This window comes from Brachyistius frenatus, unplaced genomic scaffold, assembly GCF_029030835.1.
Source record: "Brachyistius frenatus isolate BFR_SWC_R1_liver_20210118 unplaced genomic scaffold, ASM2903083v1 Contig_227, whole genome shotgun sequence".
Taxonomy (NCBI): Eukaryota; Metazoa; Chordata; class Actinopteri; family Embiotocidae; genus Brachyistius; species Brachyistius frenatus.
Window position 1 is genome coordinate 240,261 of NW_027210826.1, and position 19,350 is coordinate 259,610.

Here is a 19,350-nt window from a genome sequence, read left to right on the forward strand (position 1 = left end):
TAGCTCACAGAAGGATTTAAACAATAGAAATTAAAACAATTAACATGTGGATTTTTCTTTTTTAAAATAATGACAGTTTTGGTACATGCTTGACAACCACAAAATGGTTTTACTTTTCTTTTTTTTTTTAATTGTCTTTAACATATTGGAGGTATGGTGCCAAACAAGCACATCTCCAAAAGACATATTAGACAATAGAATAATTACCATAATCATGATTATTTTTCTTTGCATTTTAATTAGCCCTATGAAGCTCAATTAAGCTCTTCAGTATGAGCGCCTATTCAGTAAACAGCTGTCCACCTGTCTTCTGGTTCCTGGGAAAAGACTGCGGCGCCTGTTCACGCCGAGGTACCATCACCAAACCGGGGCGGGGAGGGGCGCAGACGAGGCCCCTGCAGCCTGTAAGGGGGCCCTCTTTATGAGAGGCGATTAATACCACGCAGCGACGGGCAAACAGGGAGGACATCAAGGTATGCAAATCGCTTGCTTTATCAAAAGGTAAAACAAAGATATCAGTAATGATCAGAGTGAAATACATCGTTTTCAAAGACAAACGGAAAACATGATGTGTTACAGATCCATTTTGTTTTCTCTTTAACTAAACTGATTTTGATTGGAAAAATGATTTATTTTGAACAAGATTACTGCAACTGTCCTCCCATAAAAAAAACAACAACAACCCCATAAGATGTTTGTGCAAGCAGCTTATTTACAACTCAATGTTAGGTTTTACTGTGAAGTGACATCTACTGATGATGTAAGACTGCACCATTGGATTCAGCCAGTCTAACCCATAATCAGAACTCTGAGCAATATGTTTATATTCAATGACAGTGGCCTCTAGAGGATGTCGTAATCAGTATTATTCCGGTGACACAGTTATAGAGGAGGTCAGGGTTGACAAAACAACTGACTTTATGGTTGTTGTTTTTTAAACCGTAATCGCTCTATAACCTGAACCGTGACAAAAAAAACAGTCCTCAAACCTTAATGAAGTTATTATTTGAACCCACCAACTATCATATTTCAATAAACCCGATCAAGCTGTCTGGTACTTAAACCTAACTAAACATTTTAAAGAGATTATCTGTGGCGTGTTCCTGCTGCCGGGAAAAAAAGACCTACAATATATGATGATTTAGGTCGAAGAACTTTCGTGATGAAACAGATAACAATCTCCGAGATCATTTTTGGTGCTGAAGAAAAAGTCTGATCATCATCAAGATTTGAAATTAAAAGCATTATGGATTTATGGATGATTATCTTCAATGGAGATGAAAGTTTCAGTGGTTCCACAGCATTTGGTGAAATGAGTGAATAAGTTATTTTGGTACGCCTCTGAGCATCTCCATGTTTCTTAAAGTTGCCGCATCATGATCCATAACGCTCAGAATGAATCCCGCTACGTCTTAATATCTGCCAACATCGAACAAAGAGAGCCCAAGTGGATTGATTTCGATACTACGTCTCACCCCCCCCCGCCCCCTTCGTCAGTGGCATTAATCACTTCTCGTACATGTGCCCTGAAGAGACCACATCTGACAAGGACACCCTGCTTTCTTCATCTGTTTAATCCACAAATGTGAAACTGTGTAAATTGCCCGGTTGAGAGACAAACCCAGGCTGGATTGGAGACATTAACCCCTTCAGTTATTAGAGCTGCACAGTCATTAAGCCTTGAGGAAAATAGCACTAATGACGACCTTCTTCATAACAAGCAGAGACTTGATTGCACAGTCTCTCGCCTCGATCCCACATTTTATAAAATTACTGAATCTTATAAAAGCCTAAATAGTACCAGACCTCATTATATATCATTTTGATAGCGAGTTGTGCTTTACATTGATCACTACTACACTGGTATTCATTCCCCTTTTATTCACTTCTTATTGTATTATAACACATAACTTTAATGTTAAATAGACAAGACACAGCACACTTTTAAACAATTTATTTTGCCAAAAAATAATCCACTATTGTGTTTTAAAATAATTTCATTTTACATCAAATTGTTTCAAACAATGAACCTATTTCCAAATCCCTTTCAGCTAATGTTAAAATCTGTCAAGTTTTGCTTAAAGATCCAAAATAGAAATAACATAAAGGTACATAACTAAAACAACAGCGGTATTTCTATTCTAACTAATCATATACAGTTTCATAAGAAAAATAAATTTGCAGAAAATCCCAAAACTAAAGTATTAGGAAATAATGCATACTTCTAAAAAAATAAAAATAAAAAAAAATAAACCATTATGCCTGCATTGTTTTGAATGAAATTGTTTATTTGAAATAAAGAAAATATATATATATATATTTTTTTTAACTTGCTATAAAAAAGAAACCTGTTCTTTAAATTCTCGGTTTCCCACTGAGGACGTTTTATTTTTTTTACTGAATGCAGATTACTCGCTTTTAGAAGCTTGTCTTTGGTTTGAACCGCCTGTTAAAATTTAATTCTGTAGCCATGTATTGGCCCGTGTTTAGGGGACAATTAGACAGCATCTTTCAACAAATAGACACATCATTTCCCAATGCAGCCTTTTCACAGGCCCGAAGCACAAAGTAGAGTAGCACCAGATCGACCTCTAGTGGTGGAAGATGTCAATAACCTCTAGATGCTGATCTTTTGATTTTTGTTTGGAGAATAAAAAAAAAAAGATAAATGTCTGAGTTTGTACACGTAAAAACACACAATTTGTCAAACTGACATGAGCACAATGCGGACAAAAATTTCGATATTTAGAAACTACAGGGTTTCAAGTGCTAGGATGTTAAAACCTCGGGGTGTGTGTTGCGTGTGCGTGGTTCTGTGTTTCCGTGCGTGCACGTCTAACTGTTGAGCTTCTCAGCCTCCTCCGTCCTCACTTGGGTCAACTGGTCCTCATGACCCGGCTCCTCCCCGGGCACCTGAGACACAGAATAGAGAGGGAGATAATTGAGTTTCTTGACTTTTATGACCTCATCTGCTCTCAAACATCCTTTTATCTTCCAGACTAAATGCAGTCTGATTGTCACTTTTCAAGGTGCACGTTAGTATTTGCTTCCTGGTTTGTGCGTCATTCATTTTCCCGTGGTGCTATGTCGATAAATATCAGCGTAACCAGGTCTCTGCAGTGCTGCAGGCACTGTGCATTTGTCTTGTGTTCCCCTTGCTGAAAGTTATTAAGAAGGTACAATGAAAACAGGTGAAATTGAACGATGGAAACTGCCGTAGTGAAATCTTTGATCTCACTTATTCAAGCAGAGAACAGAGAATCAGTTGAATATTTTTTTTTTTAAAGATAAATACTAAGAGGGGGAAAAAAATACACTTAAAAGGTTATGGGAATATTTGCTCAGTGTACATCGACCAATGTGCATTGATTTGCACAGAGTGTAAATACTATGTATAGTATGTGCACTCAAACAGTCATTTAAACCTAAAATCAAAAGAATGATGAGCAGCAAACGTGTTGCACACTACACTGGTGGGAAATCTAAATGACATCATCCCAAATTAAAAAGGTGTGACATCATCCAGGAGGAATCCACCTGGTTCATCACACTGTGGTGGTAAATTTGCTCCACCTGGTGGTCGGACAGCGCTACGGCATCATCTGACAGATCAGCACGAGCACCGGCACCCACTTCAAGACTGTCGGTGCAACATCACCATCTTGTGGCTGTAAGATGAAGTACTGCACTCTTTTACACCAGGATAGTCACATTTCTGGAGATAAATATTTCATGTTTGTGGTGGAAAAGTTACGTTTAGAAAGGTTGGAATTTAAGTGCTAATTATAAGACAAAATAATTTCCTTAAAACGAGTACAAATGTATTTTAGAAATTGATTGACTGTCTCCAGAGAGCTTCTAAGGCAATTATTGGGAAACTATTAGAAAAGTTCCTGTAAAGCAAAATGCTACCAACAAGTTAGATTATAGGTACAGGTAACGCAGGACTTTTTTTTTCTTGAAATCGAGTTAAACCCAAATAGATATTTATTCAGTATATGCATTTTTGTAAATGTTAATATCCTTCTACAGTATGTTGCATCATTTGTTCACCTATATAGACACATTAAATAAAAGGCGAACTGTTTTGTTTCATCAAACTCACTTCCCAGTAGACGCTGTCCTCAAAGCAGATGGTGTCAGAAGGAGCGCCCAAGATGGGCAGCTTTAAAATGAAACCTTAAACACAAGACAAGAGATTATTTATAACAAGCACACTGAAGACAAAAGAAAAAAAAAAATCACTGTGGCACATTTAATTTAGCCTGATACAGTTGCGCAATGTTAGTTGTCTTAGTATTCTTAGTATCTCAGATTTTGATTTGGGTTTCTAGAGTTTTCTGTTTGTGTTCTGTGACAGTAAACATTTTAAAATGGTTTCTGTTCTGTGTAAAATATGATCAAAACCTAAATAAAGCTCAAAGCTACAACACTAATTTGAATGTACAGGTTGTCATTTTGCCTTGAGTAGCTGCTAACATGCATGACAACGTCGTCAGCTCAGATCACTCTCTCCGTGGACTTAAAGCTGCTTCAGAGGCTTTTACCGCCTCACAACAACTGTGGAAATACTGATTTGCGTTCCGTCTCACTCTCACCTGCATCTCAGATGTCATTACAATCGAGTAAATACAGGATGACACGAAGCATGTCGGTGTTTTTGATTTACCGTTCTGGGATCCTGGCAGACTGTAAATGAGCGTTTGCACATGAATTCAATGTGAAGCTCATTGAGTTTACTTGTCATGTAATGCACTATATGAATATAATCACCTTGGCTTTCATTTCTAAACCACATAGTCAGTTACTGACAACATAAATTGGTTATTATAGAGATTTTTTTTTTTTTTACCAATACAGGCCAATGTGTACATAGTGTACAGTGATGGGTTAACTAAGGAGAGAATCTGATACTGCACAATTAAGAAAGTTTTGAAAGAAAGAAATTGTCTGACTTGCTGAGTCAGTCATTGTTGTTCATCATTAACCTAAGCAGCATCTCATTACGTAATAAAAGGAAGTAAAAGTCTAACTTTCATCCATTTTAATGAGCCTTCCCAGAAATCCCTGATTTGGTGATTTGCAGGTCAAAATACATTCAGACATCCAAGTTAGAAATTACCTCAGTTTTTGAAAAGGAAAAGTTGTAAGGGACTATTTTTCGGTTGAACTGCTTTACATTAGAATCCATGTTTTGAAACGCTGCATACAGGAGTGATATATTCACCAAGTACATGCAATCTTTTTGCACTTTTTTTGATGTGCAAGTCCCCAAATAACTGAGGAGGATGTGACACGTACCAACAATAAGCCCTCCCAGCAGGGCGATGCCGAGGGTGACGGCGAGGGAGATGGCCTGAATACCGCCTTGTTGAACTGCTTCTCTTTCTCCCTCTGCCACCAGAGGGAACACATCTTTCATACTGAAATAAACACAGAGGGGAAAACCTCAAGTTAGCTCACAATCAATCCAGCTCTATCATTTATATTGTTTGGAAACAAATGGACATAGTTGGTGAGGTTACAAATATCACAACAAAGCAGAAAGATGTACAGTGCAGTAGGACATATGTCTTTTGTAGGTATTTGAAGGCTGTATTTGCACCCAATGAGAAAAGTGTGAGAAGCCTCGTGGAAGCCAAAACACACTCCAGCAGTCACAGATGTTATCTTATCCACATATGTAAGAAAAATGTGGAAATTCCTGACAAACAACTGCTGGCGTGTCATGATCTCTCTCATTAAAAACATTCAAGATGGAGCTTGTGGAAGTTACTTTACTTTCTCACTGTAAACTATACACTGCAAAGACATGTGAATCCAGCCTGTATTCAAAGGGGAGAGAACGTGAAGACAGATTCGACTTGTCTAAAATAATGTTGCGTCACACGAATTGTTTACCCGTTTCCATAAATCTCTGTGGTTGCCAAGGCAGCAGTGATCGCGCCCACGATGGCGCCCAGGACCCCGGGCATGCCGTGCAGATTGTGGACACCGCACGTGTCTTGGATCTTCAGCTTTTCCTCCAGGATGGGCTGATGGGGGTTAAAATAAGACAAGAGGTGTCAGATAATGTGGAGAATTGTAGGAACAGCCTAAAATACACTTTTATCCACAGCCTTTTTACAATTTCTGCAACACTGGAAATGTAATCCTGCAAAACACTCCAGTGAGCTGCTTTCTCTCAGATATTTTAATGTAATATGTGAGCAGCGGGTAGCAGGTTATGTTAAAATCGGATTACAATGATTACAGTAATGACTACATCTGTCGTATAAAATATCCCAGAGCCATTAATACGAAGTGGCTATCCAGACGCACTTAAGTAAATTTTTTTTTTTTTTTTTTTTTTGGTCTGTAACAGTTACAGTTGTTATCAGCTAAAAAAATAAAAATAAAAATAAAATGCTAACAGCAACTGATGTTATTTTGAAAGATCGGCTGAAAGTCCTGCTTTTATCCTTTTCCCCCGCAGTATGTGTACAAAATCTTTACAGTCTTAACCATCAAACATGACATGGTGACTCATCCTTACTGAGAGATACTTGAACCCCAGAACAGAGATGATGCCGGCCAAGAAACCAACGATCATGGAGCCGAAAGGCGTCAGCATCATTTCACCAGCTGTTCCTGCTGCGACTCCGCCGGCCAGGGCAGCATTTTGAATGTGGACCTACAATGGAGACAATAAGCATATTTGGGTTTTTTTTAAGAGTCGGGGGAGGTTTTAATCAGCAAACAAAGGGTTACTGTAGGGCTGTAACTACTACTGGGGACATTTTTGTTTTTACTGTCAGATTCTAGCAAACCTGAGGAGAGACTATTTAAATTGAACTAATTGTGGGCGCACTTCATTTCACCACCAGGATTTAACTCTTAGTTGCGCAAAGAATGCTTTAAAACACAACAAGCCTACATATACAGAAACGGTATCTACAGAAAGCATTATATTTTCTCTAAAATCCTGACCATAAAATAACTACTTTGCAGTTCAAAAACCACAAAACATTCAACTGGAGACCAACTGGATGACCTGGATGAACTGGTGGCTTGAAGCAAGTCGTGAATATAGCGAATGTACATCAATAATTATTTGCAGATTTAAAGATCAGCCTTTTTAAAAATCAGCCCTTTGTAGAGAAATTTTCTGTGCAATACATGTGGACTAGTCAAAGACCAACGTCATATTAAATTTTGCATACTGTACGTAGATGAAATTTTGGTCAAGTGTATTCACAAGCACATAAACCAGTCAGGTCACCATGCACACATATTTGTGCTTCATTTCTGAATATGTATTAGGACATTCCGGGCAAAGAAAAAAATATTTTTGCAAGCACATAATTTATACACTGCAGAAACAAACACAAATAATAACTTGAACAAAAAAAAAAAAAAATCTATTCTGTGCTCAAAAAAATCTATATTTCTGCATTTACTATTGTCATCGTGAGTGTCCAATATAAATGTCTCACTCAGTTTTACTTTGCCTTCCTATTTGTTATTGTTTAGTTTGTCAATGAAAACAGAAGAATATTTTTTTGTAAGCATTTATTTGAGCTTCAAATATTACTTATTTCTTTTGCAACAAATGTATTTTTTTGTCTTCTTTAAATGAAAACTGTGCAACTTTTAAATGTTTCTGCCTTTGGTGACTTAGACTTTGGTGTAAAACCAGTCAGGAGACAGATCTGCATCTGCCAATAGAAAACAATTGGAAACACGTGAATAACATGACCAGATGAGACTTTCTGATTTGGGCAGCAGGAGATTTCCACACAATGAGTCTGTTTGTCACATGTTGCTTTGACACGGTGTGGCAGCGAACAGGAGGAACACGCTGTTTCCTTCAGGTGAGTAGCTTGTCTTTACTATCAGCATGTGGCAGGTTGGCTCTCTTTTGTAAAGTTACAGCATTCAATATAATCCACCCTCTCAGTGAGATTACTATCAGTGGAGGAATGGCTCGATTTCAAGATGATTTACTGTTGACAGACGAGCTCGGCAGCAGTTATTCATGTGACCGGGCCGCAGTTTAAATATTTTCAGGGGTGTGTACTTTCATGTGATACACTCATCAGTTCTGTTGAGTAACTCTCATGTGTTTTAAACCCAGATAAGACGAGATCAACCGTACTGACAGGAAATCAGCCTTTCTAGTTGTCTCATTCCTGTCTATACTCCACCTTCTCTGTATTTATTTAACTTTAGCCTTTTTGACTCAGTTTGATTCATAAATTGGATTATTTGTTTGTACTTGATTTGATTTTGGAAGCCATAATTAAATTCAGGAAAGATAATCCTGTCTCCTCACCATGTCCAGCTTGCCATCGTGAGCTGTGAGGGACGACATGCCGTACGTGGACAGAGTGCAGGCTGCCAGGGAGTAGTAGGTGTTCATGGCTGTGCGGTGCTGGTCGTCTCCGTGAGCCGTGACGGCGGAGTTGAAGCTGGGCCAAAACATCCACAGGTAGAGGGTACCTGTATGGAAGCACGACAGTAAATACAAAATATTTTGGGTTTATCGCTACAGATTCATTTCAAGTGAAACCTGCACTGGAATTAGCCCCAAAAGCATTTAAGTGCAACTGTAGTCTCACAATGTGTTCAGGTTTAGCAGCAAGTTAGAGAGATCTTATTGCAGGGAGGAAACAAAACTGTGAGAATACGCAAGATCTAACAACGAAGAGTACAACTGTAAACTTTTTGAAGTGCATTTACCGGACGGAGCATAGATGCTTAGTTACTCTTTTAATTATTAAAAAACATTATCTAGCCTTTAAAATTGAAATTTGATTTAAGTATTTTTATTTCACAAAGAGAGCTGCAGCTTTGCAGGATGTTTACCGATCATAGCGAACAGGTCAGAGTGGTAGACCGAGCAGTTCCTGTGTTTGCTCTTGTCCAGGTTGGGCCGGTACAGGATTCGGGTCACCGTCAGGCCGAAGTAAGCTCCAAAAGTGTGGATGGTCATGGAGCCTCCGGCATCTCTGGTCTGGAGAAAAGTTAGTGCACAACTTGGTTTTAGATAATGCAAAGGAAATTTGGACTTTTTCCCCAAACCTTTATCAGTCAGTTCGATACTGTTGTATGCTGAACACACAAGTCAACCAGAGATTTTCACGAAATTATTTCCATTTCTGAAAGGAATGTATAATATAATTCATTGGGTAACTCACTCCCAGAAGGCTCAGCAGGATGAATTCATTGACGGAGAACAGTGTGACCTCGAATATCGCCATGACCAGCAGCTGCACGGGGCTGGTTTTACCCAGAACTGCTCCGAATGAGATGAGCACAGCGCCTGTGCAGAAATCAGCATTGATCATACTGAAACAAGAAAACAGAGGTGAAGAAGAGATGTTAATACAGTGAACTGCACAGGGCGCGGACAACATTACATAAAACACGTTTCTTCCTTGCTAATGCAGGAATCCCGCGTTCAGTGTTGCAGTGTTTGTGACTTTTTCAGAAGCATTTCAGCCAGTAATTGTAGAATTATCGCCAAACACTCAGCTTCTACCAGTGTGGATGACACTTCAGTGTCTTTGTGTGTAAAGGTTTTGAGCTCTGTGCTCAAAAACAACAATCTGTCCAGCACGAAACAGCGGGCAGACAAAGTTAGTTCCAAGTAAACATTAAGCAGCTAAAAGGCGAGTTATTTTTCTAAGCAGTTTGTGGATAACTGATGCTAAAGGAAAGTGAATATTGGACTTGCATCCATCAGGTTGCCAGGAAGGCGTCAGTGTTGTGTTTACAGCTTATTCTACTGCCCCCGAGAGGCCATAAATTCATTTTAAACCCTTTAAAAGGGAAGGTAAACAGCTTATTCAAATTAAAAAATGTACATGATGAACTTCACTAATTTGTCATTCGGTTGGTGTAAAGACACAAAATAAGTCAAATAGTGATCAGATTTGCTATGAGGGTAAACAAGGGGCCTGTTTTCTTGGCACTTGTTTCGTCTAGTTTTAGACTGGATACGACCTTTCAAACTCTTGTGAAATCCATTCAAGGACAACGACAAAACTTTCACTGGCAGTCTGCCCATACAGTACTTTGTAATAGCAATAAAGTAGTCTGTAAAATATGAGTTGCTGGCACTGTATGGCGAAAGTTAAGAGAAGGTATAATGAGAAAAAGCTATTTGTGTGTGTATGTGTGTCTTTGCTGACTCTCTAAAGAACCTCAGGCTGTGTACAGGCCTGTTTTGAAGTGCAATTAAAATACGTGTTTTACATGTTTCATAATCAGTATATCATTTATGTGCATGTCTGTCATTGTGCGCATTCATCAGTGCATGTTTATCGCATACCTCTCCACCCCAATGTGGATCTTGCCTCCATGCATACCATGGAAGAAACCTTGCATGAGGGTGGCCCACTGCAATGCGAAGGCTGCGATCAGGAAGTTGAAACCGACACTGCTGAAGCCGTAGCGCTGCAGGAAGGTCATGAGGAAGCCGAAACCGATGAAGATCATCACGTGCACATCCTGGAAACCTGCACAATGTAGAAAACACGGGATAAAATCATGGAGCTCATGAGCCCGGAGGACCAGTAATCCGTGTTAGTTTTCTGTCTTATATGGTGGACAGAGGTGGTCCCCAGTCAACAATATTGTGACTATGACATTAAAGATAATGTAGCTTGACAAAGTGATCAGTTAAAAAATTGAAAGAGGTTTTTTGACAAGACTTTAAACTGGTTTCGCTCCCATTGATTAGATTTTGTACCCAATCATAGTGATTTACACATTGAAAGTTAAATTTCAGTTCCATAAGGCTTAAGTCTACGCCCTCTGATTTGCAGGTTTTAAAGTATTTAGTTTCTTTGCTATGCAGATGACACCAAACTTTCTCTGGGTGTTGCTCCTGATGTTCTCAACCCTGTTGGCTGCTTTGAAACCTGCATCTACATATGTGGATGACCCAAAATTTACTACATTATATCGGAATAGAATTTTAGGGACTTATAATGTATTTTAATAACATGCCAACATCTTTTAAAACAATGCTGTGAATTCCCAGATTTGAGAAGCAAAAATCAAAGAAAAGAATTTGAGATTTTGTTTAAAAATGTCAATAAATTACAAAAACTGTTGCCAGATCATTTTGTTTATCAGCAAATCAATAAATGTTTTGTTTCAGGAAATACAAAGCTCATATTGTAAAAGATCATCAAAGCCTATTTACAAACCTTAAAAATAATAATAACAACTGTCATTAGTAGAAATATTTTCAATATCCCTTCTTCTGTTTTCATTTTAAGTTTAAACAATCATAAACAATAAAAACCAAATTGCTCACCGATGCCATAAAAACCTGCCTTTGTACTTTATCAGTGAAAAGCCTATAGTGGTTTTCAGAAAGGGTGCCAGTCATTTAGATCAACCTCAAATGCACTCCTTAACAGCTTCCATCAACAAAAGCACCCAATCCATGCCAACAACTGTCACTTGAGGGCTTTGTCATTGAAAACAGTCTCTCTTTGAATGAGCGGTTACATAAGCTTTGGTTAACTAGGACATCAGGTTCGGTGCTGGCTCCGGCCTGTACAGTGTGGCTCATGTACGGCGATCTTCCTCACGGACATTTATAAAACTCATCGCTTTAAAAATGTATTAGTACGTCCACTATGTGAAAGACTATTTTCTTCTACATTAGAAGAAAGTAAGTGAATTCTGAACTCTCTCAACTTGCAGACTGACGTTTCCTTTCAACTCTCACTGCCTCACACAGTTTGAGTGCATCGCTTTCTAACTCGTTATTTGTCCCAACCTGCCATACACAATATTACACTGTGCCGTGGCTGCTGTTGCCATGGCGACAGTTAATTGGCATGGCCACGCGGAGGTGTTGCCAGTGTCCCCGTTGGCATTTTGGCCCAGATACGCGCAGTTCCCAGACGGACACTGTACAATCAAAGCAATGGCAGGCTCTGCTGGGTAGAATTAGAGTCTCACTGTTTTTCTGCTATTATAATATTTACATAATAACACTCTCTTTACATATTTTACATATTGAGAGGATTTCACAACATTGAGATTAGTTATTTAATTTCTATTGAGAAAAACAAGTCTGTAAGAGCACTGAAACCACCATCAAAATATAACATGGGATTTTAATCTGCCTGAAATTACCTGTATTGACTAATAGTTTCATATTTTATATTTACTTATTTTCATTCAATACAGGAAACTGTTATTTTTATGTTACATTTTGACTATCTACCATACAATAGCCTACAATAAAATTTATTTAAATCAAAAGCAGCCGTTTCATAATTATGAACAATTTTAAAAGGAATGTTTTTCTGCCGTGGGGAATGGGACCGAACCTGTGACCTCTCAGACAGCCACGGGACGTCCTCTTTCATCACTCGACTGTTTTGTTCACACGTTAAAAAACAAGCCTCGTAGAGGGGATTGAATAGGTTCTTTTTCAGGCGTACAATGAGGACAGAGGATGTGGGTTGTGTATATAAACCTCTACATCATGAAGGTGAAGTTCTGTTTCAGCTCCCGTGACAGGGAAGGTGTCTGGAAGGTGATCTGACACCATTAAATCTAATGGACCTTTACTCTCTGCTCCTATTTTTCTGATCTCTGTCACATTCAGTGGTTTGAAGCAGTGCTGCAGGGAAACTTTCCTCAGAGCCTTAAAGCCATCTGATCTACAGTTTTCATCTTGTGGCTGCGCAAATAATAGTCTTTGTCAGAAGGGATGTTTTTATCTCAACTGCAGGTCACAGTCTGTGTGTCACATGAGTGTATTTGAGGGGGCAAACAACCCACTCTGTCGTCTTACACTGTTTCAAGGATTTGTTTTAAGTTGTATGATGTTAACGATTCTCACTGGGAAATTCCACCGGTGACAGAAAAGGAAGCAAGACTGAGAGATTCTGTGAAACCTTTGCACACTGGCCCTTTGAGTGAAGTGCTGACATCAACATGTCAACATGCAGGGAATGTGTTAACATTACCGGTGCAATCATGTTCTTAGTTTAGTATGTCAGCATGCTAACATTTGCTAATTAGGAAAGTTCAGCTGACACTGAAGGAAATGTGAATCATTTGCAGGTATTTGATCATGAATAAAGAAGAAATACATTTTTCTGATCGATGATGATGCTACTAAGTGACTGGAGCTCACGCTGGGGGGGGAATGAATATTTGCACAACATTTTTTGGCAATCTATCCAATATGTTTTTAGACATTTAAGTCGAATCTACAAATTTCAACCTGCTGACGGCGCTAAAAACAATGTCAGGGGGTCGCCTCTTACAATGCAAAAAAAAAAACTCACCCTCAGTGCATCACGTATATCGGTACAAAATTTCTAAGCAATTCATTTGATAAATGTTAAGATATTTTTTCCTGACCTTGAGAAGTTAGGATTTGTAATTTAAAAGTCATGCAGTTTGAAGGTCAGAGGGCTTTTTTGCAACAGTTTAAAGGAGACATATCATGCACAGTGCAGATGTTTGTTTTAGCATTTTAGCTTTATTTCCTGCATTTGGCTTTAAATAAAAAATATTGCTTTTAGAAAGCTGTTACTTTTCCTCCAGAGGACATTCTTAAAAATTCACATTTGGCATGCTTTGGGTTCTGTGCCTGAGCACGACCTCTGACATAACCATACAGCAGAGATCAGATGTTTCAGTGCATTTAAGTAATTCAAATAGCCGTTTTTTTTTTTTTTTTTTTTTACAGAAGTATCGATGGCGCAGTTGACTAGATTAGTCATGAAGATAATATTGATTAAAAAAATGTGGAAAGCTGCCAAAAGATATGGTGTTTGTATGTCTGCAAAACCCTGCAGGTTAGTTCAGCCTCAGGCTAAAAGGTGAATTTCAGTGACTGACAGGAAGAGGGGAGGGACAACGCTATAGTTAGCCGCCTACAGGCATTTCTTTGAAAATGTGAGACAATCTTTCTTACTCCCTCCCACCATGTTTCTCTCACACACACACACACACACACACACACACACACACACACACACACACACACACACACACACACACACACACACACACACAATTTCATCCCAATCTCACATGCACGCACATTCTCTTTCCAACTACCCCACCCAGAAATACAGATATTATTTTGATGGGAACCTTTTTTTTTTTTTTCCTGCAGGAAAACTGCGCCCACACTTAGCAGGAGAGGGGCGAACCATACAAAAGGGTTGCTTAGGAGTCCTACCAACTATACACTCTGCAGATACATACAACTCAGCAGCTTACTGTAGGACAACATGAGCGACAGAAACAAAAGGATGACAGCCCTGGAGGCTCTGGAGCACATCCTTGACCACGACAGTGAAATAGGGGGAGGATGTGTCTGAAGATGAAGGCCATCTTGAGGTCAATTCAGATTATAATGGGACTGATTATGAACCATCAGATGAGGAATGTGATATACCTGTTCCTCCAAGCGAGACATTCATGTCAAAAAAAACTTGAAATACAGCGGTCATCCTCACCCAATACACATCAGCCGAGACGGTCTGCCGAAAATATTCTAAAGATGGTGCCAGACCCAACCAGGATGGCAGTGACTCGTGTCACAGACATCGAGTCAGCTTTTGGGCTGGTCATTCCAAACTCAATACAGAAAGTCATTCTAGAAATGACTAATCTAGAAGGGAGACGTGTTTTTGGGGAGAAGTGGAAGGAGCTGGATGAAATGCAATCCTTATGACTCATTTGGCTTGATTTTGAGTGAGCGGGTCAATATGACCCTGAACAGCATAGGTATCTCATTTCTATTTATCTACATCACCCCATGAAACAAAGGAAAGTTTCAAAATGTAAATAAAATTTAGGGAAAAAAATACATGTTATGGTAGACTAATGCAATTTATAGCTTTTTCCAGTGTACCTAAAAAAATAATTTGAACATGTATTTTTCATGAAAACGAGTGAGTTATCCTAATTGAACTATGATCTACGGAGGGGTGAATAACTCCATTCCACTAAAAACTGATTGAATTGTTAGTAATGGTGTTGGTGATGAGGTACAAACTATATTTATTAGGATTTTTTTGGTTTCGGACAACTTTTGGATGATTAAACATGCACCGGGTCACATTGACCCGGGAACATCATTGCTGTACCTAAGAAACGAACATAACAGGAGGGTTAAGTAAGAGCAGGTCCTTCATCTATCTGCATTCTAATCTTTCTTCTCCGCCCCCAGGACACCACCTGCAGAGAGCCAGTGAGAGAAAGAGACACCTATAGCTGACAGTGTCTGACTTGTTAAGACGCGCCCACCAGACCCGTCATGACGGTTAAGGCTTGTTAAGGTGGAGCTGATCAGACAAGTCTTCCAGGGGCATAAAGTACAAAGTGGAAAGTTTCTGTTACAATTTAAAATGGAAGAAACAAAATACACAGTGACCCTCTGAAGAAAACTGTTTCGTCTTTTAGGTTTTTAAGAAAATATATTTGCTGCCTGAAAGTGCCGTTGCAATTTTGCACCACACAAAATCTGTTAATTACCAATGTTTCTTCAAAATGTTGATAAGAAAATTGGAATAACGGTAAAATTACAATTATTTAAAATCATATTTTCTGTTGCATAAGTTGAATTTGAGCTTTGACTACGAGTGAATGGATTTTTTTTAGTTTTTTTTTATGAATGCAGTAATGAGCATCAGCAGACTGCATTCAGTGAAGGACCATCAATCCATATAAATCAGGAAATTAACAATGAGAGAGACCAATGGATCTGCCTCTAATGGGACAGCAGTGGACTGGAAGACATTTCTGTGAAATGTTCAGCCACAAAAAGAAAAGGACTCATCCAATTAGGAAAAAGAGAGCTGTTGTGTTGCAACTCAACAGCTTCTCATGCTGTTGTGCGGAATTCAACATTTTCGCTCAAAGACAAGGGTATATAATGTTTGGAGAGGAAAAAAAACACGATTGCATGCAATTACATCATACTTACAAGTGTGTAAAAATCCCTGAGGCAGCATGTGAGACGGGGTGAGATTTTGGTGTGAGTGAGTTATGTTAAGTACATCAGAAAGAAAATGACAGTAAAATGAGATTATTCTTCAGCCCAAAAAGCGGATGCACATTTTGGGGAGGACACACCCCAAAACAACAGAAACCAATTTGCTACCTTCAATCATGTTATAAAACATTAAATTATTATTTGAAAGTTAACTTTAGGGTCACGTTTCTTTTTTGACAGTATTATTTGCTGTTACGAAGAACTATTGACTATCAAATGCGGCATGGGTATTTAAAGATGATATTTGAGCCCAGTGTTAAGTAGACAAATCATCACCTGTGATTATATATTATGAACTAAAAGGAATTCTGACTTTAAAAAAAAAATTGTTTCACATATTTCCTGACATTTATTCTCTTATTCCTACTACTGCTATTTCCTGCATGCCCCAAAGAACAAGGTAAAGGTAGAATGGCATTATGGAGGTGGGGGGGTTGTAGTTAACGTCGTTTCTCCAATGAAGACGCAACTGATTGGAAAATACAGGGCAAACTGATAGATTGGTTCTATTGTGAATAATTAACAGTCATCCTCAAGTATTTAGCAAGGAATGTGTTCACACTGGGCTGCAACATGTTGGAACAAAAACTTGTAAAAGCGTATTAGCGATAAACAAATTTATCACTGAAGTGTTGCGAGATAAATTCATTTAAACGCGTTTACCTAAAATAAAATGAAGGTCGAAGAATAAGAGTATCTTGACCCCTGACCTTTACTGTAACCTGTGACCCTGAAACCTCCAGACACACACACACACACACACACACACACGCAGGACACTCACTTGGGTAGCGGTAGTAGAAGTCATTGTCATAGTCAGAGTTGGACTTATTGTGCCACTTCCTTGCATCCGTCTCATCGTCGTACTGCACCAGCACGCCAAAGAGGATGATGAGGATGATCTCCAGGATGAAGCAGGCGATTGGCAGCTTCAGCCGCATGTTGGTCGCTGTGTCCGTCATGTCGTCTTCCCGGTGAAGTGAGAAGGAGGAGGAGGAGGAGGAGGAGAGGCTTAATGAGGCTCCTCGTTCCTGATGAAAGGGATTAAAAGATCCAGCACAGAAAGTTGGACACACTCCGTCTCTCTCACACACATTCAGGGGTGTCCTCAGTGCAGAGACAGGAGGCCGGTGTCTCGGTGTGTCTGTGTGCGTGGAGGAACAGACTCACAGACAAACGCAAGAGTTGGTCTTACATGTGCGATTTTGTTTGACTGGGTCACACCTACCAAGCCTAATAAGGCAGGGTCACTTTTAGCCACGCCCCCTCCTACTATTCGTTTAAGGTGGTCTGAAGTGCTTGAGCTCACCTTTCTAAGTTGATGAGAAGTAATCATTCACAGCTTTTTGATAGAAAGAGTTGTCGTCTGGTAATTTATGTTTAACCAACATCTACCAGTACAGTAGCCACAAACAGTGTTACGTTCATCTTCTGTGTGTAATTGTCATATTGATTCAAATTTGGCAGCAATATTTCTGTCAGTAAGACAGACTTAACAGAGCTGGACATACTTTTTCTGCTCTGCTGTTTATTACCTAAAGTAAGCTAATGTTGATGCAGGAGTGAAGTAGCTCTAACTAAAAATGATCACCGTATGGGTTTCCCACCAAATTGGACAGCAGCAGTTTGCCCAAGCTAACTGTTGACAATGCTGGCAAGTTTACATTTACAAAAAGCAACATTTACAGTTGTGTTTGGATGTTATTTTGGAGCACAAAACTCTGGGAGATAACATGGACAAAAGTCCCTAGCTCAAATCACATGGTGGACATCGCATTTCAGTGGCGAGCACAGTGCGATCTCACTTTAGGCTTTTCCCATTTGTCTTTTTTTTTTTTTAAAGTAAAGTAGAAACATTAGAAAAACACCTTACATTTACCACAACATCTTCAAGTAGAGTCTGGAAACTATGTGAACAAAAGGTAAAGTGCATGCTAAAAAAAATGACTGCTCCCATGAAAATTTACCAGCCCGACGGTCGACACACTTATCATTACATCAATACTTGGTTACCTACATATCCACGATATCCACAAATGCTCTTTTCTAAACTAATATGTCAAAATTGTTAGTATTACACTATGCTGTCTAAAACTTCTTATTTTGTCAAACTAGTGGCCTTAAACCGACCATAGTTTCTAGCGATTAAGGGAACTTTTGTTAGCCACCTAAAAGTAGATAAATAAAGAAAAACGAATGTAACTGGATAAATAAATGATACCATCTTTGTGCACAATTCTAATTTAGCATGTTAAAATGATGACGCGTTCTATACGGGCATCAATAAACTGAAGGCACAACAGCATAGATAATTTACGGTGCCGTTTAAAAAGGATGAGGGCGCGACGGGGCCTTCGAGAAGACAAAACAGAAGGCTCGGGGAAGGCTGTGATTAGACGTTATAAGCTCAATGACTATATGATAGTCTTTCGGGCTCTGCCCTTTCTCTTTGCGACCTCCGGATCTCTGGTTTGCCACCCTCTTGAACAGCGTTATCTCCAGACACTTCAAACTCATCTGCATCATATTCATCCTCTACTTTTCTCTCCTCCTCTCTTAGTTCACCCAGTTCTTTTTCCACAGCTTGTTTTTGTTCAGGTTCTTCTCTGACTGCTCCGTCTTCAACTCCTGGATCTCCATCAACAGGTAAGTGTTCAACAGGGTCATTTTGTTCATTCACAGGTGACTTTTCATGCGCTCTCCGTTCCCCACTCTGACCTGGGATCTCATCCTCAGCACTTTTTTTCATCTCCATCTGTCCTGGGCTGAAATACTTCAGCGGCAGGGTTTAGAGTTGATATATCAGGAATCATCGGGACTTTGTTTGATTCTGGGGTAGGTTCAACTGCAGTTCTTGGAATTTCATGCACAATGGTGATGGTTGGGTAAGTGACATCCTCTTGAACTGGGATGGGGTAGTAGTACTCCCTTTCTTCATGACTTTCATACTGGTGTTCCACTTCTTCCATTTCAGGCACAGGACTTTCCTGCGGTGCTCTGACTGCTAATTGTCTCTTGGGTCCCAGATCTACTTTGTCTTGTTGCGATGATGCTAAAAAGCCACATGGTAAGAGTAGATGGCGGTGTACCGTTCTCTCTGGGCCGTCAGAAGTGAGTGGAGCCACGACATACACAGGAGAATCCCCAATGTGCTTGACCACTTTGTGCACAGCTCGGCTCCATCTGTCGGCTATCTTATGCTTTCCTCGTATCCCAACATTCTTGACAAGAACATGATCTCCTACATCCAAACCGGATTCTCTCACTTTCAAATCATATCGCTGCTTGTTGCGATGAGCAGTTTTCTCGCTGTGTTC

The 19,350-nt window shown here is 39.4% G+C and overlaps 1 protein-coding gene across 1 annotated transcript; it reads right to left on the minus strand.

The window, feature by feature from the left end:
• Positions 1–1,939: 1,939 nt before the first annotated feature.
• Positions 1,940–17,194, minus strand: rhbg (Rh family B glycoprotein). Its single transcript, XM_069719914.1, has 10 exons — positions 16,818–17,194; positions 10,316–10,502; positions 9,180–9,330; positions 8,848–8,995; positions 8,315–8,481; positions 6,536–6,673; positions 5,902–6,035; positions 5,302–5,423; positions 4,106–4,179; positions 1,940–2,913 (listed from the first exon to the last, which is right to left on the minus strand). Exons 1-10 carry the CDS (start codon positions 16,993–16,995, stop codon positions 2,836–2,838), a joined length of 1,377 nt encoding a protein of 458 aa, XP_069576015.1. The 5' UTR covers positions 16,996–17,194; the 3' UTR covers positions 1,940–2,835.
• Positions 17,195–19,350: the final 2,156 nt, after the last annotated feature.